General features: G+C 38.5%; 1 protein-coding gene across 1 annotated transcript in view; it reads left to right on the top strand.

The window, feature by feature from the left end:
* The window catches only part of CSNK2A1 (casein kinase 2 alpha 1), a 54,959-nt gene that overhangs the window by 10,188 nt on the left and 17,931 nt on the right, over positions 1-26,840 (top strand). The window contains 6 exon segments of the mRNA XM_045574732.1: positions 13,338-13,553; positions 16,667-16,778; positions 18,927-19,028; positions 19,539-19,589; positions 21,081-21,140; positions 22,627-22,710. Of these exon segments, the coding sequence (XP_045430688.1) occupies positions 13,453-13,553; positions 16,667-16,778; positions 18,927-19,028; positions 19,539-19,589; positions 21,081-21,140; positions 22,627-22,710 (510 nt within the window). The 5' untranslated portion in view covers positions 13,338-13,452.

Genomic DNA, 26,840 nt, shown 5'->3' with positions numbered 1-26,840 from the left:
GTGCCTGTCCACTTGCTGGCCCCATCCCCCACCACGGGTTGCCCTCTGTGTGTGGGGTGATTGGCGTGGTAGGGCCTTGGCTTGGTGCCAGCAGAGTCCACCACTACCTACCCCCGGTTCCTCAGTCGCCATTGGGCAATTGGAGCCTGCCCTCCAAGGGAAGGGACCATAGGTTGGCTGGTAGACCCCAATTGGGGGCTGCAGGCTGGGGGCAGCTCCTGCGTAGAGCGTTTGCCTCCTAGTGGTCAGTGTGCATCATAGGGACCGGTCCTTCCAACATTGCATATTACCCTTTTATTATATAGGATTATATAGGACTAGAGGCCTGGTGCACAGATTCATGCACCGGTGTGATGCCTCAGCCTGGCCTGTGGGGATTGTGCCAAAAGTAGCTCTCCAACATCCCCTGAGGGGTCCTGGATTGTGAGAGGGCGGTTCTTGGGTGACACACCCCGGAATCGGACTCCCACCGCTCTGGTTCCAGGTGCGTCACCTGAGAACTGCAGCTGCCAAGTCATCGAAGCTCGGCAGCTCCTGTGTTGAGTGTCTGCCACCCTGGTGGTCAGTGTGCATCATAGCTACTGGTCAGATGGTCTAACTTTTGGTTGGTCATATTTATATATATATAAATACATATAAATTGGAGACATTACTGGACTTTAGACTTTTGTCAAGTGTTTGAGTTAGAACTATATTAATTCATATCAAACTGCTCTGGTTTTCTTATAATACTTCCCTTTATTGGAAGACTTTCCACTGTTGCTATGTTATTTATGTTACATTGGCTCTTTGATCCTTTTCTGGTTTAAAGATGGAGAAATAAAATTTACAGAGAGCTCGAATGTTATTTGTTTGGTTCATTTTATAGAAATGTGTTGAGTGTTTTGCTTCTTAAAATAAGAATGTTGTAAATTTTGTACATGAGAATAAAAACAGAATCCTCAGTGATATGTTAGGATTATAATGTCTTAAAGATCCTGCAATTTTACACAAGCAGTAAATTAATGAGTTACCAGGTCTTACTGTGAATGCTTATATTCTGAATTCAGCTCCTTTGTAGGACCAGAAGAAAAAAAACACGCCTATCTCTGGCTTTGAACAGGTTGTTTCTCCATGCATTTGGAGTCTTGAGATGTGAAGATCAGAGTGGGCTGGGGAACTGCCAAGGATTTAATTGTTAACCATTTTTAACCTGTTTCCCCTATTTAAAAAACAAAAACACCACTGCTATTTATATTGCATTAGTTTGATTGGCCATGATTACCACCTTAAGTTGAGACAAGAAAAGAACCATTATAAAGTGGAGGAAAAAGATAATTTGATTTAATGTTAGCATTCATTTTTTTAAAAATATATTTTATTGAGTTTTTACAGAGAGGAAGGGAGAGAGTTAGAAACATCGATGAGAGAGAATCATCGGTCAGCTGCCTCTTGCACACCCCCTACTGGTGATGTGCCCCCAACCAAGGTACATGACCTTGACCTGAATCGAACCTGGGACCTTTCAATCCACAGGCCTACACTCTATCCACTGAGCCAAACCGGTCTCAGCTTAACATTCATTTTTACCACTAATTTATTTATTTATTTATTTTTAAATATATTTTATTGATTTTGTACAGAGAGGCAGGGAGAGAGATAGAGTTAGAAACATCGATGAGAGTCATTCATCAGCTGCCCTCTTGCACACCACCTACTGGGGATGTGCCCGCAACCAAGGTACATGCCCTTGACCGGAATCGAACCCGGGACCTTTCAGTCCCCAAGCCGATGCTCTATCCATTGAGCCAAATCGGTTTTGGCTATTTTTACCACTAATTTATTCTTTTGGCTTATTCTTCCAAGCTAGAGATAAAAGGTTTAGTTTGTGTTTGTTGTTTTTGTGGGGGTTTTTGTGCCAGTTACCTCCAAATATATAATCTCCCAGAAGAGATGGTTGCTCATTAGTGTCATATCTGGACTATACTTGAAATAAGGGGAGTTATGAAATAATTTTTTCAACCTGTGTGGGTAATTTTTTCAACTTGTGTGGGTTTTGACTAGCCTGTGATCTCTCTAGGTTAGGGGTGTCGAACTCAATCAGAGAAGGGGCCAAAATCTAAAATCCAGCCTAAATCGCGGGCCGAATGGTTTACTGAACAGTCATAAACTGTCATTGTGATGGAAACTCAGCGGAGTGCAGTGATGACAGCGCGGTGCGGGCCACATTGCAAGGCCTGGCAGGACGGATTTGGCCCGCGGGCCTTGTGTTTGACACATGTGCAGTCTAGGTGATTTAAAACGGAAGTTTTGAGCTAGTGTGCTATATCAGGAAGAATAACAGATGTGTGGAGATACTGGTCCTCTCAGTCTTCTGGCCATTTGTGCGGGATACAGGGCAAATATGTCAATGATGTTAGGTCTGAAAGTTTTGAACATTTATCCCAGTGTGCCACACAAATATTATATTCTCTTTTTATTTTGACTTTTAAAAGGCTGTAAGCACTAATTTAGAAAGTTCAGAAATGGTATTTTAACAGTTTTAAGATTCAAGAGGTCACTGACCAATCTTAAAATAATCGTGACTTTTAAGTTCAAAAAAGACCATTTTAAAGTATCTTTCTGGCCCTTAAGAAATTCTCTTTCTACATATAATTCAAGGGATATACTTAAAAATGTAAGCCCTGGCTGGGTAGCTTGTTTAGTTAAAGCATCATCTGGATACTGAAAGGTTTCAGGTTCGATTCCCTGGTCAGAGCACATACATGAAGCAACCAATGAATGCATAAATAAGTGAAACAAATCAGTGTTTCTCTTTTTCTCTCATCAACTTAAAGAATGTAAGACACTAAATGATTTAAGTTTGGACACTTAATAAATCAAGTTCTTATTTTTTAAGCAGTAATGTAAAGCAAAAATTAAGTTTCCTTGTGTAAACCGATACCTTCACCTGATTGATTCTAATTGCCACTGTATCTTTTCTGAGGCTGACATTTTGTTACTCATTCATCAAGCTTGGGGTTCATGCTGGAACATGAATTGAAGTCTAGGATACATTGTCATCTTCTCTGCCTTTAGGAAAGAATAGGGTATACTTAGTTTGAGAAATTTAATTGTTTAATATTTGTGTAAATTGTCAAGTTAATCTTTTTAAATAAATATTAAACAGTGTTAAAATGTACATTTCCTTTTGTCTAACTCAGTGATTCTTAAATCTTTTGTCATTTACAGATTTCCTCTGAGTTTGTAATAAAAGCTCTCAAGTTTTTCTTTTTTAAAAAAGTACATGCACCTGCTTTTTTGTATATACTTTTCATTTTTTAATCCTCACCAGGGGGTATTTTTCCATTGATTTTTAGGGAGATTGGGAAAGACAGAAACATCGATGTGAGAGAAGCACATTGAATGGTAGCCCCCCGCTGCACAAGCCCCAACCAGGGCCCAGGCCCCGGAGGAGCCTGCAACCAAGGTACAAGCCCTTGACCAGAATTGAACCTGCGATCCTTTGGTTCACAGGCCAATGCTCTATCCATCGAGCCAAACTGGCTAGGGCTTAGTATATACTTTTAAGGAGTTCATGGACCTCTGATTTCATTAATGAACTCCATTTTCAGTGTTTAATTTGTATTGTCCAAATAATAGTTTCCCCCCCTTAATTTTTTAAATATTGCAACATTTGCTTGATTTATCACTTGTCACAGTGTTATTCTTTCAACAAGTATCTCTGGATCATCTACATGACAGTGTAGAGACTCCTGGGGATACTATTTTCTGTCCTTGGAGCTTTGTGTAGCTAGACGGATGTGTAAACAGTACAATGGCAATGCTCAATGGGAGAGGTAAGCAGAGTGCTGTTAGAGTACAGAGAAGAGGTCTTGACCATTAGAATTTTTCTGAAAATCCGTGGTCAGTTCTGTATTTCTTAATTGACAAAAAGCTATATTATAAACTGATCCAAGATGTTTTTTTGAAGTTCTAATTTGACTAATAATGGAAACTAAATAAAAAAGCAAATAGTCTTAAATTGAGAACTTAAATGTGTTTGCCATTGCATATGATAATACTATATTCAGAATAGATCAGGGATTGCTAACTCATATAAGCACAGGAGTTGGGCCAGTAAGCTAAGTTAACAGAGTTGTCCAGATTTACCTGTGTCATCTCCAGAGGATGGGTTTTAGAGCCCATTGCTGGGTACACACAGCTCAGTACAGCAGAGTGATTTTGTCAATGCAGGAATGCAGAATTATTGTTACCAGACAAACCTACCCCTACCTTCTCTTTTTCTTTTGAGAAACTGAAGGTTAAATTTTTTTTTTAGTATCAGCAACTAAGTCACGATTAAAAATAATTTATTACAAAACATTTTTTAAGTATTTTTTTTTTTTATTGGTTTAGAGAGAAAGGGAGAGAGATAGAAGCATCAACAATGAGAGAATCATTGATCGGCTGCTCCTGCATGCCCACACTGGGAATTGAGCCTACAGTCCAAGCATATGCTCTGACTGGGAATTGAACTGTGATCTCCTGGTCAACGCTCAGCCACTGAGACACACAGGCTGGGAGATTACAAAATGTTTTAGCACAAGATTTAACCTAATAACTGATCCTAATTCATAGGATTAGTGGTTGTTGGGATGTGAGGAATGACTGCTGTGTGGTATTGGGTTATTTTGGGGGGTGATGGAAATGTTCTGAAAACAGATAGTGGTGGTGATTGCACATTGTGAATATACTAAAACCACTGAATTGTGCACTTTAAAATGATGAATTTTATGTTATGTGGATTTTACCTCAGTGTTTAAAATTGGAATAAAACATACTGTTGAACCAAATAGGACATAAATGTTTGCTGTAGAGCAAAATGAATAGACTATGAATCTAGACATAATACTTTTAAGTCACCTCTCTATGACATTGTAGCAATTATTCCGATTTGCCTTTTGTGAAATGGGAAGAATATTACTTAGGTCTTAGATTTGTTAGGTTTAAAAGTGATCAATATAAATCCCAAGAAGCAGGGACTGACTCATCATAAGCATTCACATACCTTTATATTGAGAAGCCAGCCAATGTTTGCTGCCCTTGGTTCCAGCCTACCTTTTGTTGGCAAGTCTAGGACAACACGCCCTTTTAGTTATTGCTTATCAATCATCTGCAGAAGTATGGTTGTCTCTTTTGTAATCTACCTCTGGACAGTAAAGGAGGAAATAGAAGAGAGTAGTATTACTTATATTTTGCAGTTTCTCACTGTAATCAGATGGGTGAAATGACAGATCCAAGGTCATATTTGTTGTTAGTGGTTCCAAGGTTAATACCTTTCAATAACAGTACTGAATTGTTTCTATAGCTCTATCAAGGATTATTGGACACTGCTCATGGCATGGGTATATCACACAGCCTTATAAAAGGACAAATGGAGCCATATGGCTCTAAAGAAGCATCTCATACATATTAACTATTTTCACAGCTGCTTGGGAAGTGGTAGTATGACTTTTCCCTCGTGTTAATTATGGATGTGAAAACATTATATCTTAAGACTGAATAGCTAGTTATTAAAATAGTGTGATATTGGCAAAGGGATAACAGATCAAAAGAACTGTAATTCTGCTTCTGTTATGAATCGTAATATTAATATCTGTGTTTTCCGATGGTCTTAGGCTCTGCAGAGGTAGCTCTGACCCTGTGGGCCATGACCGCTAGCAGGGTCCCTACCATTGGAAAACATAGACATTTACATCACATTACAATTCATTAACAGCAAAATTACAGTTACAAAGTAGCAACGAAAATAATTTTATGGTTGGGGGTCACTCAACATGAGGAACTATATTAAAGGGTTGAGGCATTAGAAAGGTTGAGAGCCACTGGTGTAGATGTTTAGTTGAGGATTTCTTTTTACTTATCTTGTTTGTAATTTGTTGGTTTCTAAAATGTGACTGTATCTGGTTGCTCCTGGGAAAATCTCAACTGTTACTTATTTGAATATTGCTTTTGTCCTATCCTGTTTTCTCCTTTTCTTCTAGTACCAACTAAAAATATATTAAACCTTTCACTATATTATTTCTCTCATATTTTTTTATAGTTTTGACTGCTACATTTCTCGCCTATATTTTAAAGTATCCTGTTCCCTACAAATATTCTGAAACATGTCTTATTCCTATAAACATAATTGTTTCGTAGTTTGAGTTTGATAAGATCAAAAGTCTCTGGCCTTTTCTGTTGTCTCTTTTTATGTCAGTTTTTACTTTGGAGGTTTTCCTTTAGTGCCAAGTAGTTGTCTTTTATTATAACTGGATGTTGTATTTGTTTCTTTTTCTTTTTTTTTAATTCTTGCCCGAGGATATTTTTTCATTGATTTCTCTCTTTTTTTCTTTATTAGAGAGAGTAGAAGGGAAGGGGAGAGACAGAGAGAGAAACATCAGTGTGAGAGAGACACATTGATTGATTGCCTCCTGCACAATCCCCAACCAGGGCCTGAGATGGAGTCTGCAACAGAGGTACAGCCCTTGACCAGAATCAAACCCAGGATGCTTCAGTCTGATGGCCAATGCTCTATCCACTGAGCCAAACTGGATAGGATTTGATGTTGTATTTGAAAAGTTATTTGTAAGAATCTTTTGAGGCCCACACTTTGCAAGGAACTTTTCTCCACAGAGAGCTTATTCATATCAGGTATCTAAGCTTTACTAGTCCAGGGACCACCATAAAACAAGCTTCAGATCTGATAGTCCCTTTATGGGGTCGTAATTCTTCTCTGGATCTACTCATCCCAATCCCTTCAATGCTCATCCTCAGGTAATAACCCTGAAACCTCAGCCTATTATGGAGAGGTTCTCCAGTAGACTCTTTACCTAATGAGGGCCCTGGGCTTTGGTTTCTCTCGGCACAAAATTTTAATTTTTAGGGATCAACAGACCCTTTGGGCTTGCTTGCTTCTCTGAGTTCTCATTTTCTCTTCTTTTGCTTATATGTTTTATTTAAGAATGAGAGACAGAAAAAGGAAGAGGGACAAAGAAAGGGGAGGGGTGTGTATGTGCTGTGTATTTAGAAAGGTTGACACAAATAAACTATCTCACCGTTACTGGAAATAGGAATGCCTGAAAAATTCTTGCTTTCTTTGAAAACTAACAAGCTCTAATCACATTTTCAGGGATCCATCTACACTCCCTTAGTTATTTGTCCTTTCGAAGCATTTTGCTCTCTGACCTCGTAGTAAAACTGATTTGTATAAAGAGTGGAGAAAGGAAAAGAATGAGATTTGAATTGTAATAATTTTGAATTAATGATTCTATTTTATTTTAGGCACACAGTAACAGTGAAATAGGTTACACCAGTATTCTCCAAATCTTATAAAAGGGTTGCTGATCCAATATGCTTCTTTATAGGAGTCAACAGGGTGTTCCAGCCTTTGGCAGTTTTAGGGTCAACATTACAGGTGTTTAAAATTCTTAACTTGCTTGAAGTATTGTTCTTTACAATTTCTTGTTTTAGTGTTCTTCACCTGAATATTTCCTGTGCATTTTTCAAAACTGAGCTTAGATATTATTATTTCTTTGACAACTTTTCCCAATATTTTGAGGTACTCCATAAATATTTATTGGATGAATGATAATGGGTTTCAGTGCCTTCAGAGTACCCTGACTTAATTATTTCACGTGCTGATCACTTGGGATTTTAATGGTTTATTTTCCTTGTTCTGGGAATTAGAGAAAGAATTCCTTTCTGGCAACAGGCACACATTTCCTGGTACATAGTAAACGCTGATGAACAGTCTGCTCTTGATTTAAAAGGAGGGAGAGTATTGGAAATTAAGGGCAACTGTGGAATTTGAAATAAGTGTTCCAGATAGTATTAACTATTTAATGCTTTTTTGTGTTCATATAGTCTTCTAACAGTGCCCCTTTTTCTTTTTTTAAATAGTTTACATTAGAGTACACTCTTGGTGTTGTAAATTGTATGGTTTTGGACAGATGTATGATGGACATGTATCCACCATTGTAGTATCATACACAATAGTTTCACTGCCCTACAAATCCTCTGTGTTCTACCCAACTCCATTTTTACGGGATATTCTAGGTCAAGCTTCTGAGCTTACTTATCTGTAGTTTGGGGAAAGAAATGCCTGTCTCATGGAATTGCTGGTGAAGGTTAGATATTTAAAGCTAAGAAGCTTTTTCACCTCCAGACTTGTAATATCTAAGTTCCAGTTCAGTCTCCTTTTTAATGTCTCAAAACCATTTTCACCTTAAGTCCAAAACTTGACTTCGTGAGTTCACTTCCAGAGTGTTTTCTATTTTCATGAAACATCAGCAGTCTGTATACGTAGCTAGAAACTTAAAACTCACCTCCCATTCCTTACCCCATTATCCCAGAAGTGTTTTGTTGTATGTTAGTCAATGAGGGAGGGAGAGAAAGAGAAGCATCGATGTGAGAAACATTGATCTGTTGCCTCCCATACACACCCTGAACCCACAACCTGGGTATGTGGCCTGATTGGAAATCAAACCCAGGACCCATTGGTGCACTAGACGATGCTCCAACCAACTGAGTCATACCAGCCAGGGCCAGAGATGCTGCTTTTACACCATACATTTTTGTTCCTTGTTAGTCCACATATCTCCATTGGTCAAGCTTCCATTATTTCTCTCACATAGGTGACTATTAGCGCCTCCCTAAATCTAATCTCTGCCTGCCCCATACCTGAACAGAGCAAACTTTAAAAATGTACATGAATCACTTTTCTGCCTAAAACTGATGAATTTCCATTATCTTTAGTCTGCAGATAAAGGCATATGTATCTCACCCTGTTCTGCCTTGCTCATTATATTCCCAAGGCCTACCATAGTACTTTTTCATAGTAAACTAGTAGCCCATTGCATGCAGTAGGCCACCTTCCGCTTCCACGGGGCCTGGTGAGAAACGCGCGCCACCGGGAGCCATGCTGCCTCCATGGGAGGTGGACCCACCGTCCCCTCTCCGGGCCTGCGAAGGCTGCTGGCCGGTCACCCTGTCCCCCAGATGCCCTCCGTCACCACGGCGATGAAGCAAGCATTCCACCAGGCCGCTCACACTGCCCCCGCTCAGCGGCAGCCCCCCAGGACTGGGGGACTCAGGCAAGGCTGAGGGGACTAGGCACCACCATCTTGTGGCTATGGGCGCCACCATCTTTGTGACAGAATGACAGTTAATTTGCATATTGCCCTTTTATTAGATAGGATATGATGCTCATATATTTAAGGGATGAATAAAGGAAGGAATATCTGAAAGGATCAAAGTAAAAATTGAGAAATTTATCCTATCCTTGTATTTTCTTCATGTTACGCTGTATGTGAATATACATACACATCTACCGCAATATGAACAAAATACTATTTGAATAAAATAATGTTTATCTTTGATGACTTTTCTCTCCTGTCTTTTCACATCTCCACTCTATCTCCATCTCATTATTTTCATTCTCTGCACCATTTTATTTATCTAAAGTTGCTGAGTTCAAGAACCCTGTTATCTTCTCCCCACATATTTAATGAAGGCCAACCATTGAAATTCATGTGACTTTTTTTTTAATTTATTGATTTTTTACAAAGAGGAAGAGAGAGGGGTAGAGAGTTAGAAATATCGATCAGCTGCATCTTAAACACACACACACACACACACACACACACACACACACACTGGGGATGTTCCCGCAACCAAGGTGCATGCCCTTGACCGGAATCAAACCTGGGACCCTTCATTCCGCAGGCTGACACACTATCCACTGAGCCAAACCGGTTTCGGCGTGAGTGACTTTTTTTTAAATATATATATTTTATTGATTTTGTACAGAGAGGAAGGAAGAGGCATAGAGAGCTAGAAACATCGATGAGAGAGAAACATCGACCAGCTGCCTCTTGTACACCCCCTACTGGGAATGTGCCCACAACCGATGTACATGCCCTTGACCAGAATCGAACCCGAGACCTTTCAGTCTGCAGGCCGATGCTCTATCCACTGAGCTTAACCGGTTTCGGCATGAGTGACTCTGATAAGCAAAGTATTTGGTATTCATGACAGTAAAGTGAAGTTTTTTTGGCGGTACTGTAAAAGTTAGTTGCTCTCCCATTAGAGAGTCAAATCCACTAGTTCATAAATTAGGTTCCAGCTAATAATGAGGCACAAAGCTGCAAGTCAAACAAGTTTCCTTAGTGAATAGTCTTTTTTTTTAATATATTTTTATTGATTTTTTACAGAGAGGAAGGGAGAGAGAGGGAGAGCTAGAAACATCGATGAGAGAGAAACATCAACCAGCTGCCTCTTGCACACCCCCTACTGGGGATGTGCCCGCAACCAAGGTACATGCCCCTGACCGGAATGGAACCTGGGACCTTTCAGTCTGCAGACCGACCCTCTACCACTGAGCCAAACTGTTTTCGGCACCTTAGTGAATAGTCTTGGCACAGAGTATGCCAAGGCTTTAAGAGAGCAGCAGAGGACTAGGTGGTTGTGATACATAGGTTAGTAAATGGGAGTTGGGGAATATTTTCCATGTGAGTCGGGTGGTTTCTGAAAGGGAGAAATGAAGTCTCATTTTGTAATGTCACATTCATTTATGAGTTGGCCCTGAAAAGCTGAGAATTAACCACGGCTTCTATAATTTTTGTCAAAAAATGAAAACTGTAGCCTTTTATTATTATTATTATTATTATTATTATTACTATCATTATCATTATTATTTTTATCATTATTATTTTAGAGAGAAACATTGATTCGTTGCCTCAGGTATGTGCAACCTCTTGGTGTACGGGCTAGCGCTCTTAACATGATTAAGCCAGGGAGAAAACTAGCTTTTTAAAGATAGGTTTCTTATTAGTTTTCACAGAGGAGCTGTGGCATAGTAATAATTTAATAGTCATTTACATGTGTTTGTGTTCCTGAGCCCTTTCTGGGAGCTATCTCATTTGATCTTCTCTTCAGTCAGCAGTGCAGTTAGGCAGGTTTTGTAAGTGATGAGCCAGCGCTGGAAGGAGCCCAGTAACCAATTAGGGATTGAAACCAGGACCACTGTTTCATCACCCTATTGCATCTAATCCCTATTACTAAATTTGTGTTGATTTTACGAACTTCTTAAGCTGAGAGCAGAAGTTAAGGCTTTGTGATCCACAGAGGCTTGCTTTAAAGGAATATGGAGACTGAAGAGAAAGATTGTTTTTATCAGAGAAGATGCTACGAATTTAATAGTTTAGTATAATTTTATTAAAAGTCATAGTACCTGGGGACATTATTTCTGTTGGTTTCAGCTCTTGTCTATACTGTTTTAGCTGTTGGCAGGTGTGCACACATTCACACCTTTACCCATTTTCCTAGTGTCTCACTGTCATCCATGCAGTCGTCTTAGCCACACAAAAAAGCCAGCACTCCCACAGCACAAAGGACCTTGTTTTTTGGGAAGAACAAAAGTTACAATAAAAGTGTCAGCTTTCTGTTTTGTTTTGTTTTTCCTAGTATGGAGGATGTGTGTGTTTTTTACACTTAACCAATATTAGGTAAAGATAGATTACTATAATCTGGTTGTTTTATAAAACCAAAGGAATAAATACTTGGAAATAATTTTTAAAACTGTTTGGTTCACTTTTTAATAATTATTTGAACATTTTGTTTTTTCCTGGCCATTTAAGTTCATATTCGTGGGGCTCGAGAATATCGCTGGTTGGTTGTCACATTTTCCAGTTCAGCATTAATCCCCATCCCAGTCTCTTGCTCATCCTCTGAGAGCTTTAAGCCATTAAACCATGTGCACAAGGAGACATCGTTTCTGGTTTATCTTCTTTGTGTATGCTCGCTAAGCTCCAGCTTAAAATACAACATTGGAAAATCATAGTTGCCATAAATGGGTCTCTTAGAGCTCTCAAATAGGCACAATAGTAAACAATTGGCATTCATTAATTTATTGAATCCTCACCACAAACCTATGATGTAATTACAGTGATCCCTATTTTACAGTCTGGTTAAATGTCAGTTCCTCCAGCTGTGTCCTTTGGCAAGTCACTTAACCTTACTTTACTTCAATTTCCTCATCTGTAAAATGGGGGTGATAACTTTCTCACCATTTGTGTGGTGAGGATTAAATGAAACCCACATAAAGCACATAGTGAATGCTTGCAGAGTTAGCTATTGTTATCTAATTAGTTTATATGATTAATGGCAGAGAAATCACTGTCACAAGAATCTAAAGTTTGGTTTCTGGTCCTCGCTCAGCTATTAAGTAGCTATGGGGTTATAGGTCAATTTTCCTCTTTCTGGGCCACAGTTTTCTTATACAAATTTTATTTTAACCTTTTTTTAAAAAATATATTTTATTGATTTTTTTACAGAGAGGAAGAGAGAGGGATAGAGAGCTAGAAACATCAATGAGAGAGAAACATCGATCAGCTGCCTCCTGCACACCCCTCACTGGGGATGTGCCCGCAACCAAGGTACATGCCTTTGATCGGAATTGAACCTGGCACCCTCGAGTCCGTAGGCCGACACTATCCACTGAGCCAAACTGGTTAAGGCTAAATGCGTTTTTAATTAAATGCAGAGTAACGGGAATCAACATGATACAAGAATCTCAGAAAAATCAGGGAAGACGTCATAAAGGGGACTTAGTTTACCAATTTGTCTGTATTTCTAAAATTTCACAGGTTTTTCTATCAAATTTTGCATTAGTTCATCCAATATATGTTAATATTTTCTATCAGTTTTTATTAAGCTTGCACCTGTATTAAGTAAATAAAAGAAATATTACTGATTTTATTTTTAAATTTAATGAAATAAAGTATATATTTCAAATGGTGATCAAGGATATACTGATTATTACATAAGGTTCACCAAATGATTTGGATTAATATAAAATGGCATTGAACTTTGATGTGTGAGAACAGTCTATTTCCTTCCTTGTTTCATCGAATGTTAGAATCAGACTAGCAGTTTATATTGGCTTTGTCACCACTCCAGAGCCTTTTAGCATCCCTACTTGAGCTGTATAAAGCTGCTGAAAGTACTGTTCTTGCCAACATTTTCTATAGAATGTATAAATGGTAGTGATGCTGATGGGTCTGTCCTCAATTCCATGTTTCCCTTCCAGGTTATCCAAACTTCAGCTGAGATAATAAACTACTTTGCAGAATAGGATTAGGGCTGATACAGGTTTTTTGTTTTTGGGGGGTTTTTTTGTTCTGTGTTAAGGGAAACACTGTGACACAGTTGGGATATGTTCAGTGGTTTAACAGGTAGGAGAGCCAGAACTATAAGGCCATTGTTGTAAGGTGATTTTTATTCCTGTATGCTTTTAAAAAGTAATTCCTTGGCCTTTATGCGTTTTGTTTCTGCAGTTTGAAGAAAACAGTTCTGAAACAAAGTCTTGCCCCACCTCACAGCTGCCTCTGAACACAGTGACTGCCAGCTCTCCAAACATCAAGTTCAGCTTTGTTCACCAACCTGTCTGATATGTCGGGACCCGTGCCAAGCAGGGCCAGAGTTTACACAGATGTTAATACACACAGACCTCGAGAGTACTGGGACTACGAGTCACATGTGGTGGAATGGGGGTAATTGTTTCCTTTTACTTCACTATATTCACCCAAAGGGCTGGCTTATGAATTTGTAGAGTAATTTATGTCAGACAACCTCTCTGACTGAGATTTGTAAACCTCAAGATTGAAGGCTGATTTGTGTTTTCTTCTGCAATGAAGAACCGAGATATTGCTTTGACAAATGAACAATTTTGATGAGCTTATCATTGAAGAATCATTTCAGTGTTATTCTTTGATTTATATATTCTGTATACAAAGCTGATGAAGAGTTACCTATCAACTTGCCTCAGCTAAGGGCTTTATGGTTAGATGAGAATTAAAACTTGAGAGATTTTGAAAACACTATAAACTCTTACATAAAGTGTTTTTGAGGGCAGAAAATGTTGTCCCATGATAATTCTGAAGAATGAAACAGTTCTCCAGAAAGGTGTCTTCTTTCTAATGAGAAGCAAAATTAAACCCTTAAACACTTGCCCTTATCATAAGACTAGACATGCGTAACATGGAATTCAGCCCAAATTCCACCTTGAACAGTTGCACTCTGCTGAAACAGCAGTATTTGCTCTCCTAATTCTCTGTGCAATCTCATTGGGATGTTTGCATTTCTTGTCCCAACATGGTATGTATTTAATTCATCAGGTCATACTTTTGTGGTAAGCTTTTTGACATTCAAATGCAAAAGAAAACTTTGAAAACTCATAAAGCTACAGCTTCTATATGCTATATTTTATACCTCTCCACATGTGGATAAATATAGACTCCAGAAATTGTGAGCATATTGAATCATGATTGGATTGTGAATCTTAACAGTTAAGTCATTGCCTCTGCACAAGGAGACATAGTGTACTTTTAAGATATACTGTCAAGAACCAGTGGTACAATACCTGTAAATGTTATAATCTATAATAATAAAAGTAATATGCTAATTAGACTGGATGTCCTTCTTGATAAAGCCGGGACTGGAGGAAAGCCAACCGGGGTCTCCGGTGCCTGCCTGTGGCTGGAAGAGGGAAGCCGGTGCCAGCAGCTGGGCAAAGGAAGGCCTACTCTTGCATGAATTTTCATACATCAGGCCTCTAGTTATTGATAATCTAACAATTCTCCTTATATCAGGCTTTGGGTTCTAGGGATGCCTCTCCATTTTACAGAAATTCAACTACTCTGTTCAAATTTAGTGCTCTGCATTTAGTTCTGCTAAAATAGCACTATTGAGTTTTTGACATGGTCCTATTCGCATGCTTGCTTTTATTTCCTATTAAGGGCCCAGTGCACGAATTTGTGCACTTGAAAGGAACTGTGGTCCTTGAGACTGCAGTAGGCCCAGGGGCAGATCAGGCAGCTGCCCGGATCGCCCCTCATGAGCAGGGGTAGGTGGAGAAGCCTTCAGGGGCAGTCAGGGCTGGCAGCCACCACTCACACCAGCTGACTGTGCCGAGCAATTGGGACCAGTGCGAGGCCCCAGCATCAGGTGCGAGCAGCAGCTCCAGCACCAGGTGCAAGCTCTGGGAGCAGAGAATTTTTAGAAACTATCAGAGGCTTGCCCCAATGACAGTGACTGGCACCCCACCTTGGTCTGGCGCCCCCACTCACCTGCTCCACCATCCCACCATGGCTAAGGTCCACCATGTTCCACGCTCTGCCACCTGCTGCCCACGCCTACCATGTTCTGCGCATGCTCCCCTGGTGGTCAGCACACATCATAGCGACCAGATGTTTGGTTGTTCCACCGTTTGGTTAATTTGCATATTAGCCTTTTATTGTATAGGCTATCTTCCCACAGGAGGGAATCTCAACCAGAACTAAGAGCACCCTTTCCCTCCACCTGCCATGACTATTATGTTCTTCATTGTTCTTACTACCTTTTGCCTTTTCTGTTTATTCACTTTCTTTTTAGTTGCTTGAGGAAAATTAATGGCTGATTTGTTACATGTTAGATTCTTAGTGTTTCCAGCAGGAATAAATAGAATTTAGATGTTACTAAAAGGACTATGCCATTCTTTAGTGCAAAGTGTTCTAAATTATAAGCAGGAGCAGAGAGAAAATGTTAGCGTTTTTGTTGTTTTATCTATGATATTTTTAGTGATCATGAAATAAATATGGGTAAAATAAAGGAAGAGACTCCCTAACTATGGTTCATGATCTATAATATAGTTTGCAAAACTCCTTTATGTGGACTATCAAGGCTTGCCTAGGAGAACAAGTGGGAGGTCAAGGTTATATACCTACAAAGAAGCCTATTCAAAATAGGCTGCTCCCAAAATGTGGCTGAATTGACATATTCTTGTAATGTGTATTTATTTCCTGCTAAGTGCCAATAGTGGGCCAGGCACTAGGAGACAGAAATATATAAAAAATTATTCTCCAAGGGAAAGCTTGTTGTTGTAGGTTAAGCATGTATAATGAATCCTAATACAAAAATCCTATTATAATACAAGCTATCTATGTGTCATATGCCAATATAGATGTAAACCATTTCATATTTGAAAGAATAATTGAGCCGAAACCAGTTTGGCTTAATGGATAGAGCATGAGTCTGTGGACTGAAAGGTCCCAGGTTCGATTCCGGTCAAGGGCATGTACCTTGGTTGCGGGCATATCCCCAGTAGAGGGTGTGCAGGAGGCAGCTGGTCGATGTTTCTCTCTCATCAATGTTTCTAGCTCTCTATCCCTCTTCCTTCCTCTCTGTGAAAGATCAATAATATATATATATATATATATATATATATATATATATATATATATATATATTTTTTTTTTTTTTTTTTTTTTAAAGAATAATTGAAAGGATTTGGAATGCGCCCATTTTTAATTGGCCCAATTAAAATAAGTAAACTGATTTGGAAATTATTTGAAATTAATGGCCTGATGCACAAAATTTGTCCAAAGGGCTCAGACCTCACAGCAGACCCAGCTGCCTCTTTGGGAGTCTCCTACTCACCCCATCCCCCAAACTGGCCATTCCCAAAGGTCATTCCACCATCCGGTCTAATTAGCGTATTAACTATCATATAGGATTATTATATAGGATACCTCATATTTCTTTTACTGGTAATAAATTTTATAAATTGAATTAGTGCTTGGTAAGTTGAACTTTTTAAATCATTGTGATTTTGACTCTTTTTTTACAGAAATCAAGATGACTACCAGCTGGTTCGAAAATTAGGCCGGGGTAAATATAGTGAAGTATTTGAAGCCATCAACATCACAAATAATGAAAAAGTTGTTGTTAAAATTCTCAAGGTGAGAGAGATTGTAATTTCAGAGGTTTTTGGAAGTTAGATTTGTTTTAATAGTGATGCCTTTTTTAAAGTAGCATTTGAAAGGGCGTTTGGAGTACTTTAACACCTTTATTTTGTCATCTGAAATCAATAGAGATTATCTTCATTTGACAGATCAGGAAACTAAAGCAAGAGAAGTGATTGGCTCTAGTCATACAGCTATATTGTGGCAGAGGAATGGAGTAAAGGTTCAGTCCTCTCTTTAAGCCTAATACTGATTTAATTTCCTCTGTTTTTAATTATATTTCATGCTTTTGTTTTCAATAAATTGTTACTTCTACAGTGAAAGGATGAGGAGTCACAAATGCAGGCCTTTAGAGGTCAGATAGATGACATGCAGCTAGTCTGATGTAAATGCCCATGATTAGAGGAGGTGAGTGATGGGTGCTGTAGTAGTGCAAGACCAGCATTGCTTGATATTCCTTTGCAGAAAGAAACTATAAAGATTTATATATGTATATAAATTCTCCTGGTTTATAAATGTTGGCTCCATTTTTAAAAACAACAACAACACTGTAAAGATTCTGATTGAGCATATGTAGGTGAATCCTGGAAATCTGTGTATTAAAAAAATTTAGGTAATGGATCATTAAAGTTTAATAGCCATTGATCTTGTTAATGAAGACATTATATATGTTTAAAATAATTTCTGAGAATTGTATGCAGTATGCAGTAATCTAAGGTGGCTGACACCCTGGGAAAGAGCTGCAGGTCCAGTACAGCAGGCACAGGTCACATGTGTCTGTTGAGCATGTTAGGTATGGCTGGTCCGAAATGAAATATGCTATAAGGATAAAATATACTAGATCTCAAAGGCTTAGTAAAATAAATATATCTATACTGCCCATTAGTAATTCTTTATATTGATTTACATGTTTAAAAAATTTTTGGATATGTTTTGTTAAATAAAATTTTTATTAAAATTAATTTTGTCTATTTTTTAAATGTTTTTATTGCTCTTTAGAGAGAGAGAGGAAGGGAGAGGGAAAGAAACATTGATGAGAGAGAAACATCATCAATCCTGCACACCTCACCCCCACACACATACACAGGGGGTTGAGCCCGTAACCTGGCCATGTGCTCTGACCTGGAATCAAACGGTGGCTTCTTGGTTCCTGGGTCAGTGCCCAACCGCTGAGCTACATTGGCTGGGCTGTTTATCTTTTTTTAACATGAGCACTAGAACATTGAAAATACACATGTGGCTTGCATTGTATTTCTTTTGGACCAGCACTGTTTCAGACTATTTAGGAGGAAGGCTTTGTGGAGATGGTACAGTTGGACCAAAGCCGCCCTCGGAAAAATGAAGAAGATTTCTGTCGCAGAGCAAATGTGGAAATGATGAGTGAGGACAAAAGAATATGGAAGTATGTTAAGGGACTCTGCAGAGTGGTCTTTTTAGAATAGAGAGATGAGTTCATTTATAGGAATACTGGTCATAAAGGCTAGGTACTGTGTCCCAGTAATATTTAGAGATCTCATATATTTTCCTTGATTCTTATAACAATCTTATGAGATAAGTACTCTTGTTGATCATTTTTCCCAAATGAAGGCTTAGAGAGGTCGTGTAACTTACCCATAGGCATACGGCCAGCAGGTCATGAAAGTAGGATTCACATTAGGGATTTTTTTACTCCAAGGCCCACATTTAACCCACAAGTTTATGCTGCACAAAGATGGTTTGGCTGTCCTTGATGTTGGTCCTGTTCACCTAACCTCTGTTGGGTATTTATTTATAGACTTACAGGAAGGAATAGAAAAAGTCTGTTTCATTCTAATTTGTAAAAAGATTTTTCAAGATTACCATTTATAATATAGTATTACCATTTATAATCCTAGTTTGTATAGTTGTAAAGAGTTAACATTTTAAGACTGATGATTGGAATTAAATGCTAATTCTGCAGAGGTCTAATCTTTGAAATGAAAATCTTTTTCAACATTTGCTAAGTAACCTACAGAGTGCTTGGCATAGGGCTAGGAGGAGGATTCAGAGATGAATCTGACACATTTCCTTCTTTTAAGGAGCTCATAATTATGTATGTATTACATTATCTGTTGAAATATCCTAAAATACTTTATTTCACTGATGTTCATACTTTTACTCTTTCAGCCAGTAAAGAAGAAGAAAATTAAGCGTGAAATAAAGATTTTGGAGAATTTGCGAGGCGGTCCCAACATCATCACACTGGCAGACATTGTAAAAGACCCTGTGGTAAGTATAGTGTGTGCTGGCAAGGCCCACCAGGGCTGAGGTGGTGTTTGACTCAGAGCACAGCTGGCCTCTCTCTGTTGCCCCCTCTACTGTTAAGTCCTGCTTTAAAAGTGCTTAATCAGTTATAGCATTTAACTAGTTTGGGTCTTTCTTTTAAAGAGACCTCCACCCACAGACTATTTCTTATTCTTCTAGGATAAGAGACTGATAGCACTGGAAACTGAAATGTGTTAATCCATTTTGCAAACTCAGGTCCGATGCCGATGGGCGATGGGCGCATTGTCGGGCTGCCTAGAGCCTGGTGAGACTTCAGCTCCATGTCTTCTGTTTGAAATCCATCCCAAAAATGACCTAAGTGTGGTGATCAGAGTGGGAGGGCTTATAGCAATAGAGGGATTCCTGTTACTGAGGCGAGGACTACCGAATTCACCACGTAGCATCCGCAAACATTGTGCTCATTAAAGCTGCCAGGGCTTTTGCTAATGTGTGTTTTCTGTTTCTTTTCCATAGTCACGAACTCCCGCCTTGGTTTTTGAACATGTAAACAACACAGACTTCAAGGTATAATATGTAATCAATTATTTCAAGCTGTTGTGTTTTCAGACCACATAAAAAGCCTTTTAGGGATATTAGTATTAGAAGAATTTCCTTCCAACTTGCTTAAAAGAGCTTTTCATCTTCCCAGTGTTAAATTATAAGATAGAAATACTCCTGTACAAACTGCCACTTTCCACGTCTTGGTAGTTTGCACTTTTATTTGTTGTGTGCTCTCTCTAATAGCCAAATACATTTACTTCTCACCACCTTTGCCATTCACTTAACAGTTTCCCCCGATGTTATATGTAATGAAAGCAGTAACACATGTTCAGTCAAGATCTGTCCATGGACATTTTACTTTAAAATGGCAGTGCTCAAGGTGGAATATATTGTGTATGAAAAGCAAAGTCTTCTTATACCTTAGGATTCCTCTGGGTTAGGGTAGTGTAAATTCTGCTACAACACATACCTCTACAACTGATCTCTGACTTTCTGCCCATCCAGCAGCCTACTTCAAACAATTCTCAATTCTATCAATAGCACAAAAGAAAAATATGAACACTCTTGGGTTTCAAGTTGTAAGATTATTTGACTTTTCTTTAAACCAATTCAGTATGAAGAATTTTAGATATCAATAAATGGATGAATTCTTTTGCTGAAATAAGAAGAAGAAAAAAGAACTGTTTTAGTATCAGAGCAATAACTTCAAAGAAAACTTCAGATGACATCACTAACAATTTAATGGCATGCATGTGTTGTTTTTTGTTTTTTTAAAGACCATAACTCTTTGGAAGCTGGAAAGAATACATAACAGTTGTTCAAAGTTTATTTCAAATTGGGAGAGGAATAATTCTGTTAAATTGGCTTGACAGATATGGCAGTGAGCCATCTGCACACTCTCTGGTGATCTACAGATGAGGTAGTTTCCTACTAAGGAGCTGTGTATTTGCCAAAATGCCTTTTATGAGAAAGTCTGGAAGTAAATGAAAAGCAAACTTGATTGCAAATGTATATCAATGCATATTGCTTAGATAAATGGTATATTCCCAACAGTGGATTTTAGCTTCAGAAATACAAGTTAAGTAATTCTTGACTTTTGCATATATAAAGACTCAATGTATCTCTTTATATATATATTATTGATTTTTCACAGAGAGGAAGAGAGAGGGATAGAGAGTTAGAAACATCGATAAGAGAGAATCATCAATCAGCTGCCTCTTGCACACCCCCTACTGGGGATGTGCCCGCAACCAAGGTACATGCCCCTGCCCGGAATCGAACCCGGGACCTTTCAGTCTGCAGGCCGACGCTCTATCCACTGAGCCAAACCGGTCCCAGCTCAGTGTATCTCTTTAAAGGGAATGTTATGTTGAAGATTAGAAACTGGTGTAGATATAGATCTTGGGATGATGACAAATGAGCCAAGTCTTGGTTTGAATTACTACAAATAAGGATGAGAAATTGCCTTTCGTCAGCAGTATTTCATGGCTCAAATGTTGCATTTGTCTTTAACAGCAATTATACCAGACGTTAACAGACTATGATATTCGGTTTTACATGTATGAGATTCTGAAGGTAAGGGAACTTTGAATACTAAATACCTTTAGATTGATCTTACCCTTGTTAAATAACTCAAATGACTATAGAAAAGTTAGTGAATTAACTTTTTAAAATATGTTGAAAGAAGGGGCCTTTTCATGTAAGTTTTTAATAAGTTTATAGCATCAGAGCTCTTCTGTTAATGTAAGGGTATGGAATAATGTCTAGTATGAATATAATTTAGAATGATTTGGAAAGGGTATTTAGAAGAGAGCTGGGGCCCCATAAATGTTTGTAATCTCCATCTTGCTCCTACGAAAGTTAACAGTTAAATTGTTCAAACTTGTAAATATATCCAGATGTGTTGGCTTCCGGTATACTTTATTTCACTTAAAATTGAACAAGTAAAACAAGAAACTTCCTCAGCTGTCAAAGGTCATTGTCCTAAAATAATATAAATCACTGCTTAGAGATTGATGATTTAGAGTGGACTTTGACTTCTAAAGTGAGATCACATAATTATCTTCCTCCTAGTAGTTACAAGATCAACTTTATATATGAGAAAATTGCTAAGAGTTAGCTCAAGTTTCTTATTAAATGAGGGATGATGTAAAGCCTGTATTAGAACCTTAGAAGTACCGTGAAGAGACTATGCCAGTAGAGATATTTGATCTTCCCATTGGCTCATGCAATCTTATGGCAAACAGGACTTAATAAAGTTAAGGATCTGCTTGCCTAGTTCTAGAAACCATAGGAACTCAAGTTCCCCTTTAAAAAGGACAAGAATTTGGCCAATGACATCAGCTGATCTAAAAGCTAGGATTAGCAAATCCCAAAGATTGTACCACTCAGTTCACCTTAGTTTGAGTTTGGACATGGTTTTCAAATTGGATTTGATGTCATAAATCAGGAGTTGGCAAACATCTTTATAGGAATAAACAGTAAAAATGTTGGCTTTGTGGTCCATAGGGTCTTTCTCAAGCTACTTAGCTATTATATGTTGTATGATGAAAGTGGCTACAGATAACATGCAAATATGTGTGGCTGTGTCCCAATAAAATAAACATTCACAAAAACAGTCATCAGGCATTATATGGGCCATGGACCTCTACTGTGAACACTTAGCTGATAAAGAATTATTGTTCTTTGAAGAACACTTTGTAGTACAGACCAGTTTTCTTCTTTTGAGAGGCCTATGCTTATGAAAATATATAAGGGATAGAAATTGGAAGTGATGCAATTGGTGTCACTTTGGTCTTTTTGAACAGAAAGGATGTCGTAACAACTGTGTAAGAACAGAACTTGAAGTTCAGAGGCCATGAATTTGACTTTAGGATCTTGAGCAAGTCTGCAAAATAGCTGTCAGAGTGATTGTCCTAACCCTGACTCCCAGGGATATTGTGAGACTAGAAAGAAAACTATAGAGGAAAAAGTAAAAAGTTTTAACTAGAAAAATCACTCTTATGCAAGCTAACCTTTTTTTTTTTTTTTTTTTTTTTTTTTTTTCCTGTTTCCCTTACAGGCCCTAGATTATTGTCATAGCATGGGAATTATGCACAGAGATGTGAAGCCCCATAATGTCATGATTGATCATGAGCACAGAAAGGTAATGTGATAGACTAATAAATCTTTTCCTGCCTGATAGAGTGAACAGCCCATCTTCAACACTTTATCCCTAGCATCTATTACAGTTCCTGGTACCTATTAGGCACTTGACACATATTTGGTGAATGAATAAATTAACTAATCAGAAGACTTAAAACATTATTCAAATTTCTAATAATATCAAGGACGCCCTGGCCAATGTGGTCCTGTTGATAGAGCGTCCGCCCCTGCACTGACGGGTCACAGGTTCAATTCCTGGTCAAGGGCACATATCTGGGTTGCAGGTTCCATTCCTGACCCCAGTCTGAGAGCATGCGGGAGTCAATCAATTGATGTGTCTCACATTGATGTTTCTCTCTGTTTCTCTCTCTCTCCTCTCTCTCCTACTCCCTCCCTTCCCCTTCCACTCTCTAAAAAAAAATAAAAAAAAAAAAATCAATGAAAAAAATATACTCAGCTGAGGATTAACAACAACAAAAAGAATACTGTCGAGAAGGAAATATTAGAAAAGTGGGAAAATCAGTTTTGGGCAGGGAATCTGGCTTTTGGTTTTATTTATTGAATACCTAGTATCTGGGAAACTCTGATTTGGTTTTATTTATTGAATACCTACTATCTTGTTTGCCTCCTCTTTCTTACCGGTACAACAGGTATAATAATATTTGCTCTGCATGCCACTAGGTTATTATGAGAATTAAGTGTGCACAGTTGTGAAATGGATGAAATATTTAACAAGTGCAAGTGCTATTAATGAGAGTTCTACTGAACACATACTTTATAATATTTCAGTTTTGTCAGATCACCAAGCATACCTTTTATAGGTAGAGATGACTGTTATAGACTTTGGAGATGTAGAGGATTTGTTCATTCAAATAAATTTTTTTTAGACACACACTATGCATGGTATTGTTCTAGAAGCAGGGGATATATGCTTGAAGCAGATAGTAAAAAATTCTTGTCCATAGGGAGCTTGCCTTTGGTGGGTATGCAGGTAGGGCAGAACGTTAAAAGTGACGTGAAGAGAAATAAGTCAGGAATAGGGAAAGGCGGGGGATGTTGCTGTTTTAAACAGGGGTAAAGGGAAGATTTCATTGGGAAGATGACATATTTAGAGAACACTTCATCCTCGGGAAGATTTCATTGGGAAGATGACATATTTAGAGAACACTTTATCCTCTTAAAATGAGTAATGCTTGCCCTAACCAGTTTGGCTCAGTGGATAGAGCGTCCGCCTGTGGACTCAAGGGTCCCAGGTTCAATTCCGGTCAAGGGCATGTACCTTGGTTGCGGGCACATCCCCGGTAGGGGATGTGCAGGAGGCAGCTGATTGATGTTTCTCTCTCATCGATGTTTCTAACTCTCTATCCCTCTCCCTTTCTGTAAAAAAAGTCAATAAATATATATATATTTTTTTAATATATTTTGATTTTTTTTTTTTTTTAACAGAGAGAAAGGGAGAGAGAGAGAGAGTTAGAAACGTCGATGAGAGAGAAACATCGACCAGCTGCCTCTTGCACACCCCCTACCGGGGATGTGCCCGCAACCAAGGTATTGGGTCTAGTAATAATTAATGTCGTTTTTAAACATTCGTTTAAAATCTTGCTTGGCGTTGACTTGTATTGACATAACCTTCAAACACGTGGTATCTACAGAACGTGTGAAGTGCAGTTAACAAGTTTTGCTTGAAAAAGTTTGTGTTTGGTTTGGTTTTTGATGCAAAACTAGGGCTAAGAAGATGGCGGATGAAGAGCATATTCGGCACTGCATGCTTTACGAGTTCCAATTAGGAAGAAAAGCAAGTGAGACTGCAAAAAACATCTGTAGTGCTCTTGGTCAAGATGCAGTTAGCGCCAGAAAATGCCAGCGTTGGTTTGAGAAATTTTGCGAGGGAAATTTTTCGTTAGATGACAAGAGTGGTCGAGGCCGTGTGTCCAATTTTGATCAAGAAGCTCTTCAAGCTCTTTTGGTGCAAAATCCTCAAATTACCCAACAAGAGCTTGCGACAACTTTAAATTGTTCACAAAAAAACAATTTCCAATCAATTGCGTGCACTTGGCGAAGTCCAAAAGTTTGGAAAATGGGTTCCTCATGAGTTGACCGACAACAACCGTAATCAAAGAGTCACAATTTGCAGTTCGCTCCTCTCTTGTCAAAACCGTTTGCCGTTTTTAGAGCAAATTGTTACCGGAGATAAAAAATGGGTGCTGTATGTTAATTTGAAAAGGTGGCCTCAATGGTTGGACAAAAATGAGGCTCCGCAGCCCACGCCAAAACCTGACTTGCATGCGAAAAAAGTGATGTTGTGTGTTTGGTGGAATTTTAAAGGAATTCTTCATTATGAACTTTTACCATCTCACCAAACCATTACAAGTGTAGTGAAAAGTGCCCAATTGGAAAGGTTAGCCCAAGCTTTAAGAGAAAAAGAACCCGCGCTGATTAATCGGAAGGGCGTAATTCTTCACCACGATAACGCACGACCGCATACTGCAAGAATCACTGCTGAAAAACTGTGCCAGTTGGAATGGGAAGTTCTCCCTCAACCTGCATATTCTCCTGATATTGCCCCTTCCGATTACCATTTGTTTCGTTCTTTGCAAAACTTTCTTCTTGGAAAAAAATTTAATAATGAAGAATGCCTCAAAAATGCATTGACCGAATTTTTTGCATCAAAATCACAAGAATTTTACAACAGAGGGATTAAAATGCTTCCTGAGCGTTGGGCACAAGTAGTAGAAAACAACGGCAACTATATTGTTGATTAAATTTTGTTGTATTGTTTAAATAAATTCGATTTAAAAAAGTATTAGAAAACGACGTTAATTATTACTAGACCTAATACATGCCCTTGTTCGGAATCGAACTTGGGACCTTTCAGTCCACAGACCGATGCTCTACCACTGAGCCAAACCTTTTATTTTTTAAAAGTATATATGAAACATTTAAAAGGGATCATTCTGGTTGCTGTGTAGAGAATATAGGGCAAGAGTGAAAGCAGCTTGACAAGTTAGGAGAAGGGGCTATTTCAGTAAATCAGACAAGAGATCATGGTAGCATGAACCAGGGTAGTAGCAGTGGAGGTGATGATGATGATCAGAATATGAGCCAACAAGATTTGTTGACATACTAGATAGATATGGAGTGTAAGAGAGACACTCCAGGGTGGAGTATTTTTGGCCTGACCTATAGGTTGAATCGAATTACCTTTAACTGACAAGGCGGAGGCTGTGGAAGAAAGGGAATAATTAGAGGTTTAGTTCTGAGGTTTTTTTAGGTGATCAGAGAGGCAGAGGTGGCTGGTAGAAGACATGGGCTAGAGCAGTGGGTCGCAAACCTTTCAGACCTCACCACCATTGGTTCGTGAACCACCAGTTGGCGATGGCTGGGCTACAGGGTATAAGTTGGAAATACTGATATACTGTGTGTAAAGCCAGGGGGCCAGAAATACTCATCTGGGAATACCTGTTGCTAAAAAAAGGAAACTCAGGGATAGCTCCGAAGCACTTTTTTTAAGGGGTTGGAGAAAAAAAAAAGACTAAAAAAATTATACTTTATACCTTTTGTTATAATCCCCTTTGTTCACCAAAACAATGAAGACACTAAACCTAGTTAACATGACAGATTAGACACACCCTAGTACCCACAATTCAAATCATGCTTATTTTTTACACAATAGGCAAATAAGGTTGCCTCTTGACTATACTAGTACTTTTTCCACTTTCAGGATACATTTTAGTAAGGGCCATTTTGTGCGGCTTTGCTCTTCATTCACTCAACAAATACTTTTTGTTTTTCTTCTGTGTACTAGGCATTATGTTGAATTTAAAAGGTGAATAAAACAGTCCCTACCTTCAAAGAGTTTACAGTCCATTTTGAAGAGAAAAAAAAAATAGGAAACAAATATACAGTAAAGAATTGTGGGTTCACCCTGGCTGAGTAGTTAAGAGCATCAACTTCATTGTTTGCGGTTCTGGGAGGGGCTAAAGGCAATGGTTGGTCCTACTTGATAATTAGAAAAGACTTCAGTGAGGACATAATTTTACTATCTCAAAAGATGAGATGTTCACCAGTAGGAGTCTAGGAAAAGTCTAGACAATCTATTCAGCTGAGCAGTAGAAGAAATTTGCAAAAGCA

Source organism: Pipistrellus kuhlii, unplaced genomic scaffold (assembly GCF_014108245.1).
Source record: "Pipistrellus kuhlii isolate mPipKuh1 unplaced genomic scaffold, mPipKuh1.p scaffold_m20_p_6, whole genome shotgun sequence".
NCBI classification, from domain to species: Eukaryota; Metazoa; Chordata; class Mammalia; order Chiroptera; family Vespertilionidae; genus Pipistrellus; species Pipistrellus kuhlii.
This window is presented reverse-complemented; position numbering and strand designations above follow the sequence as displayed.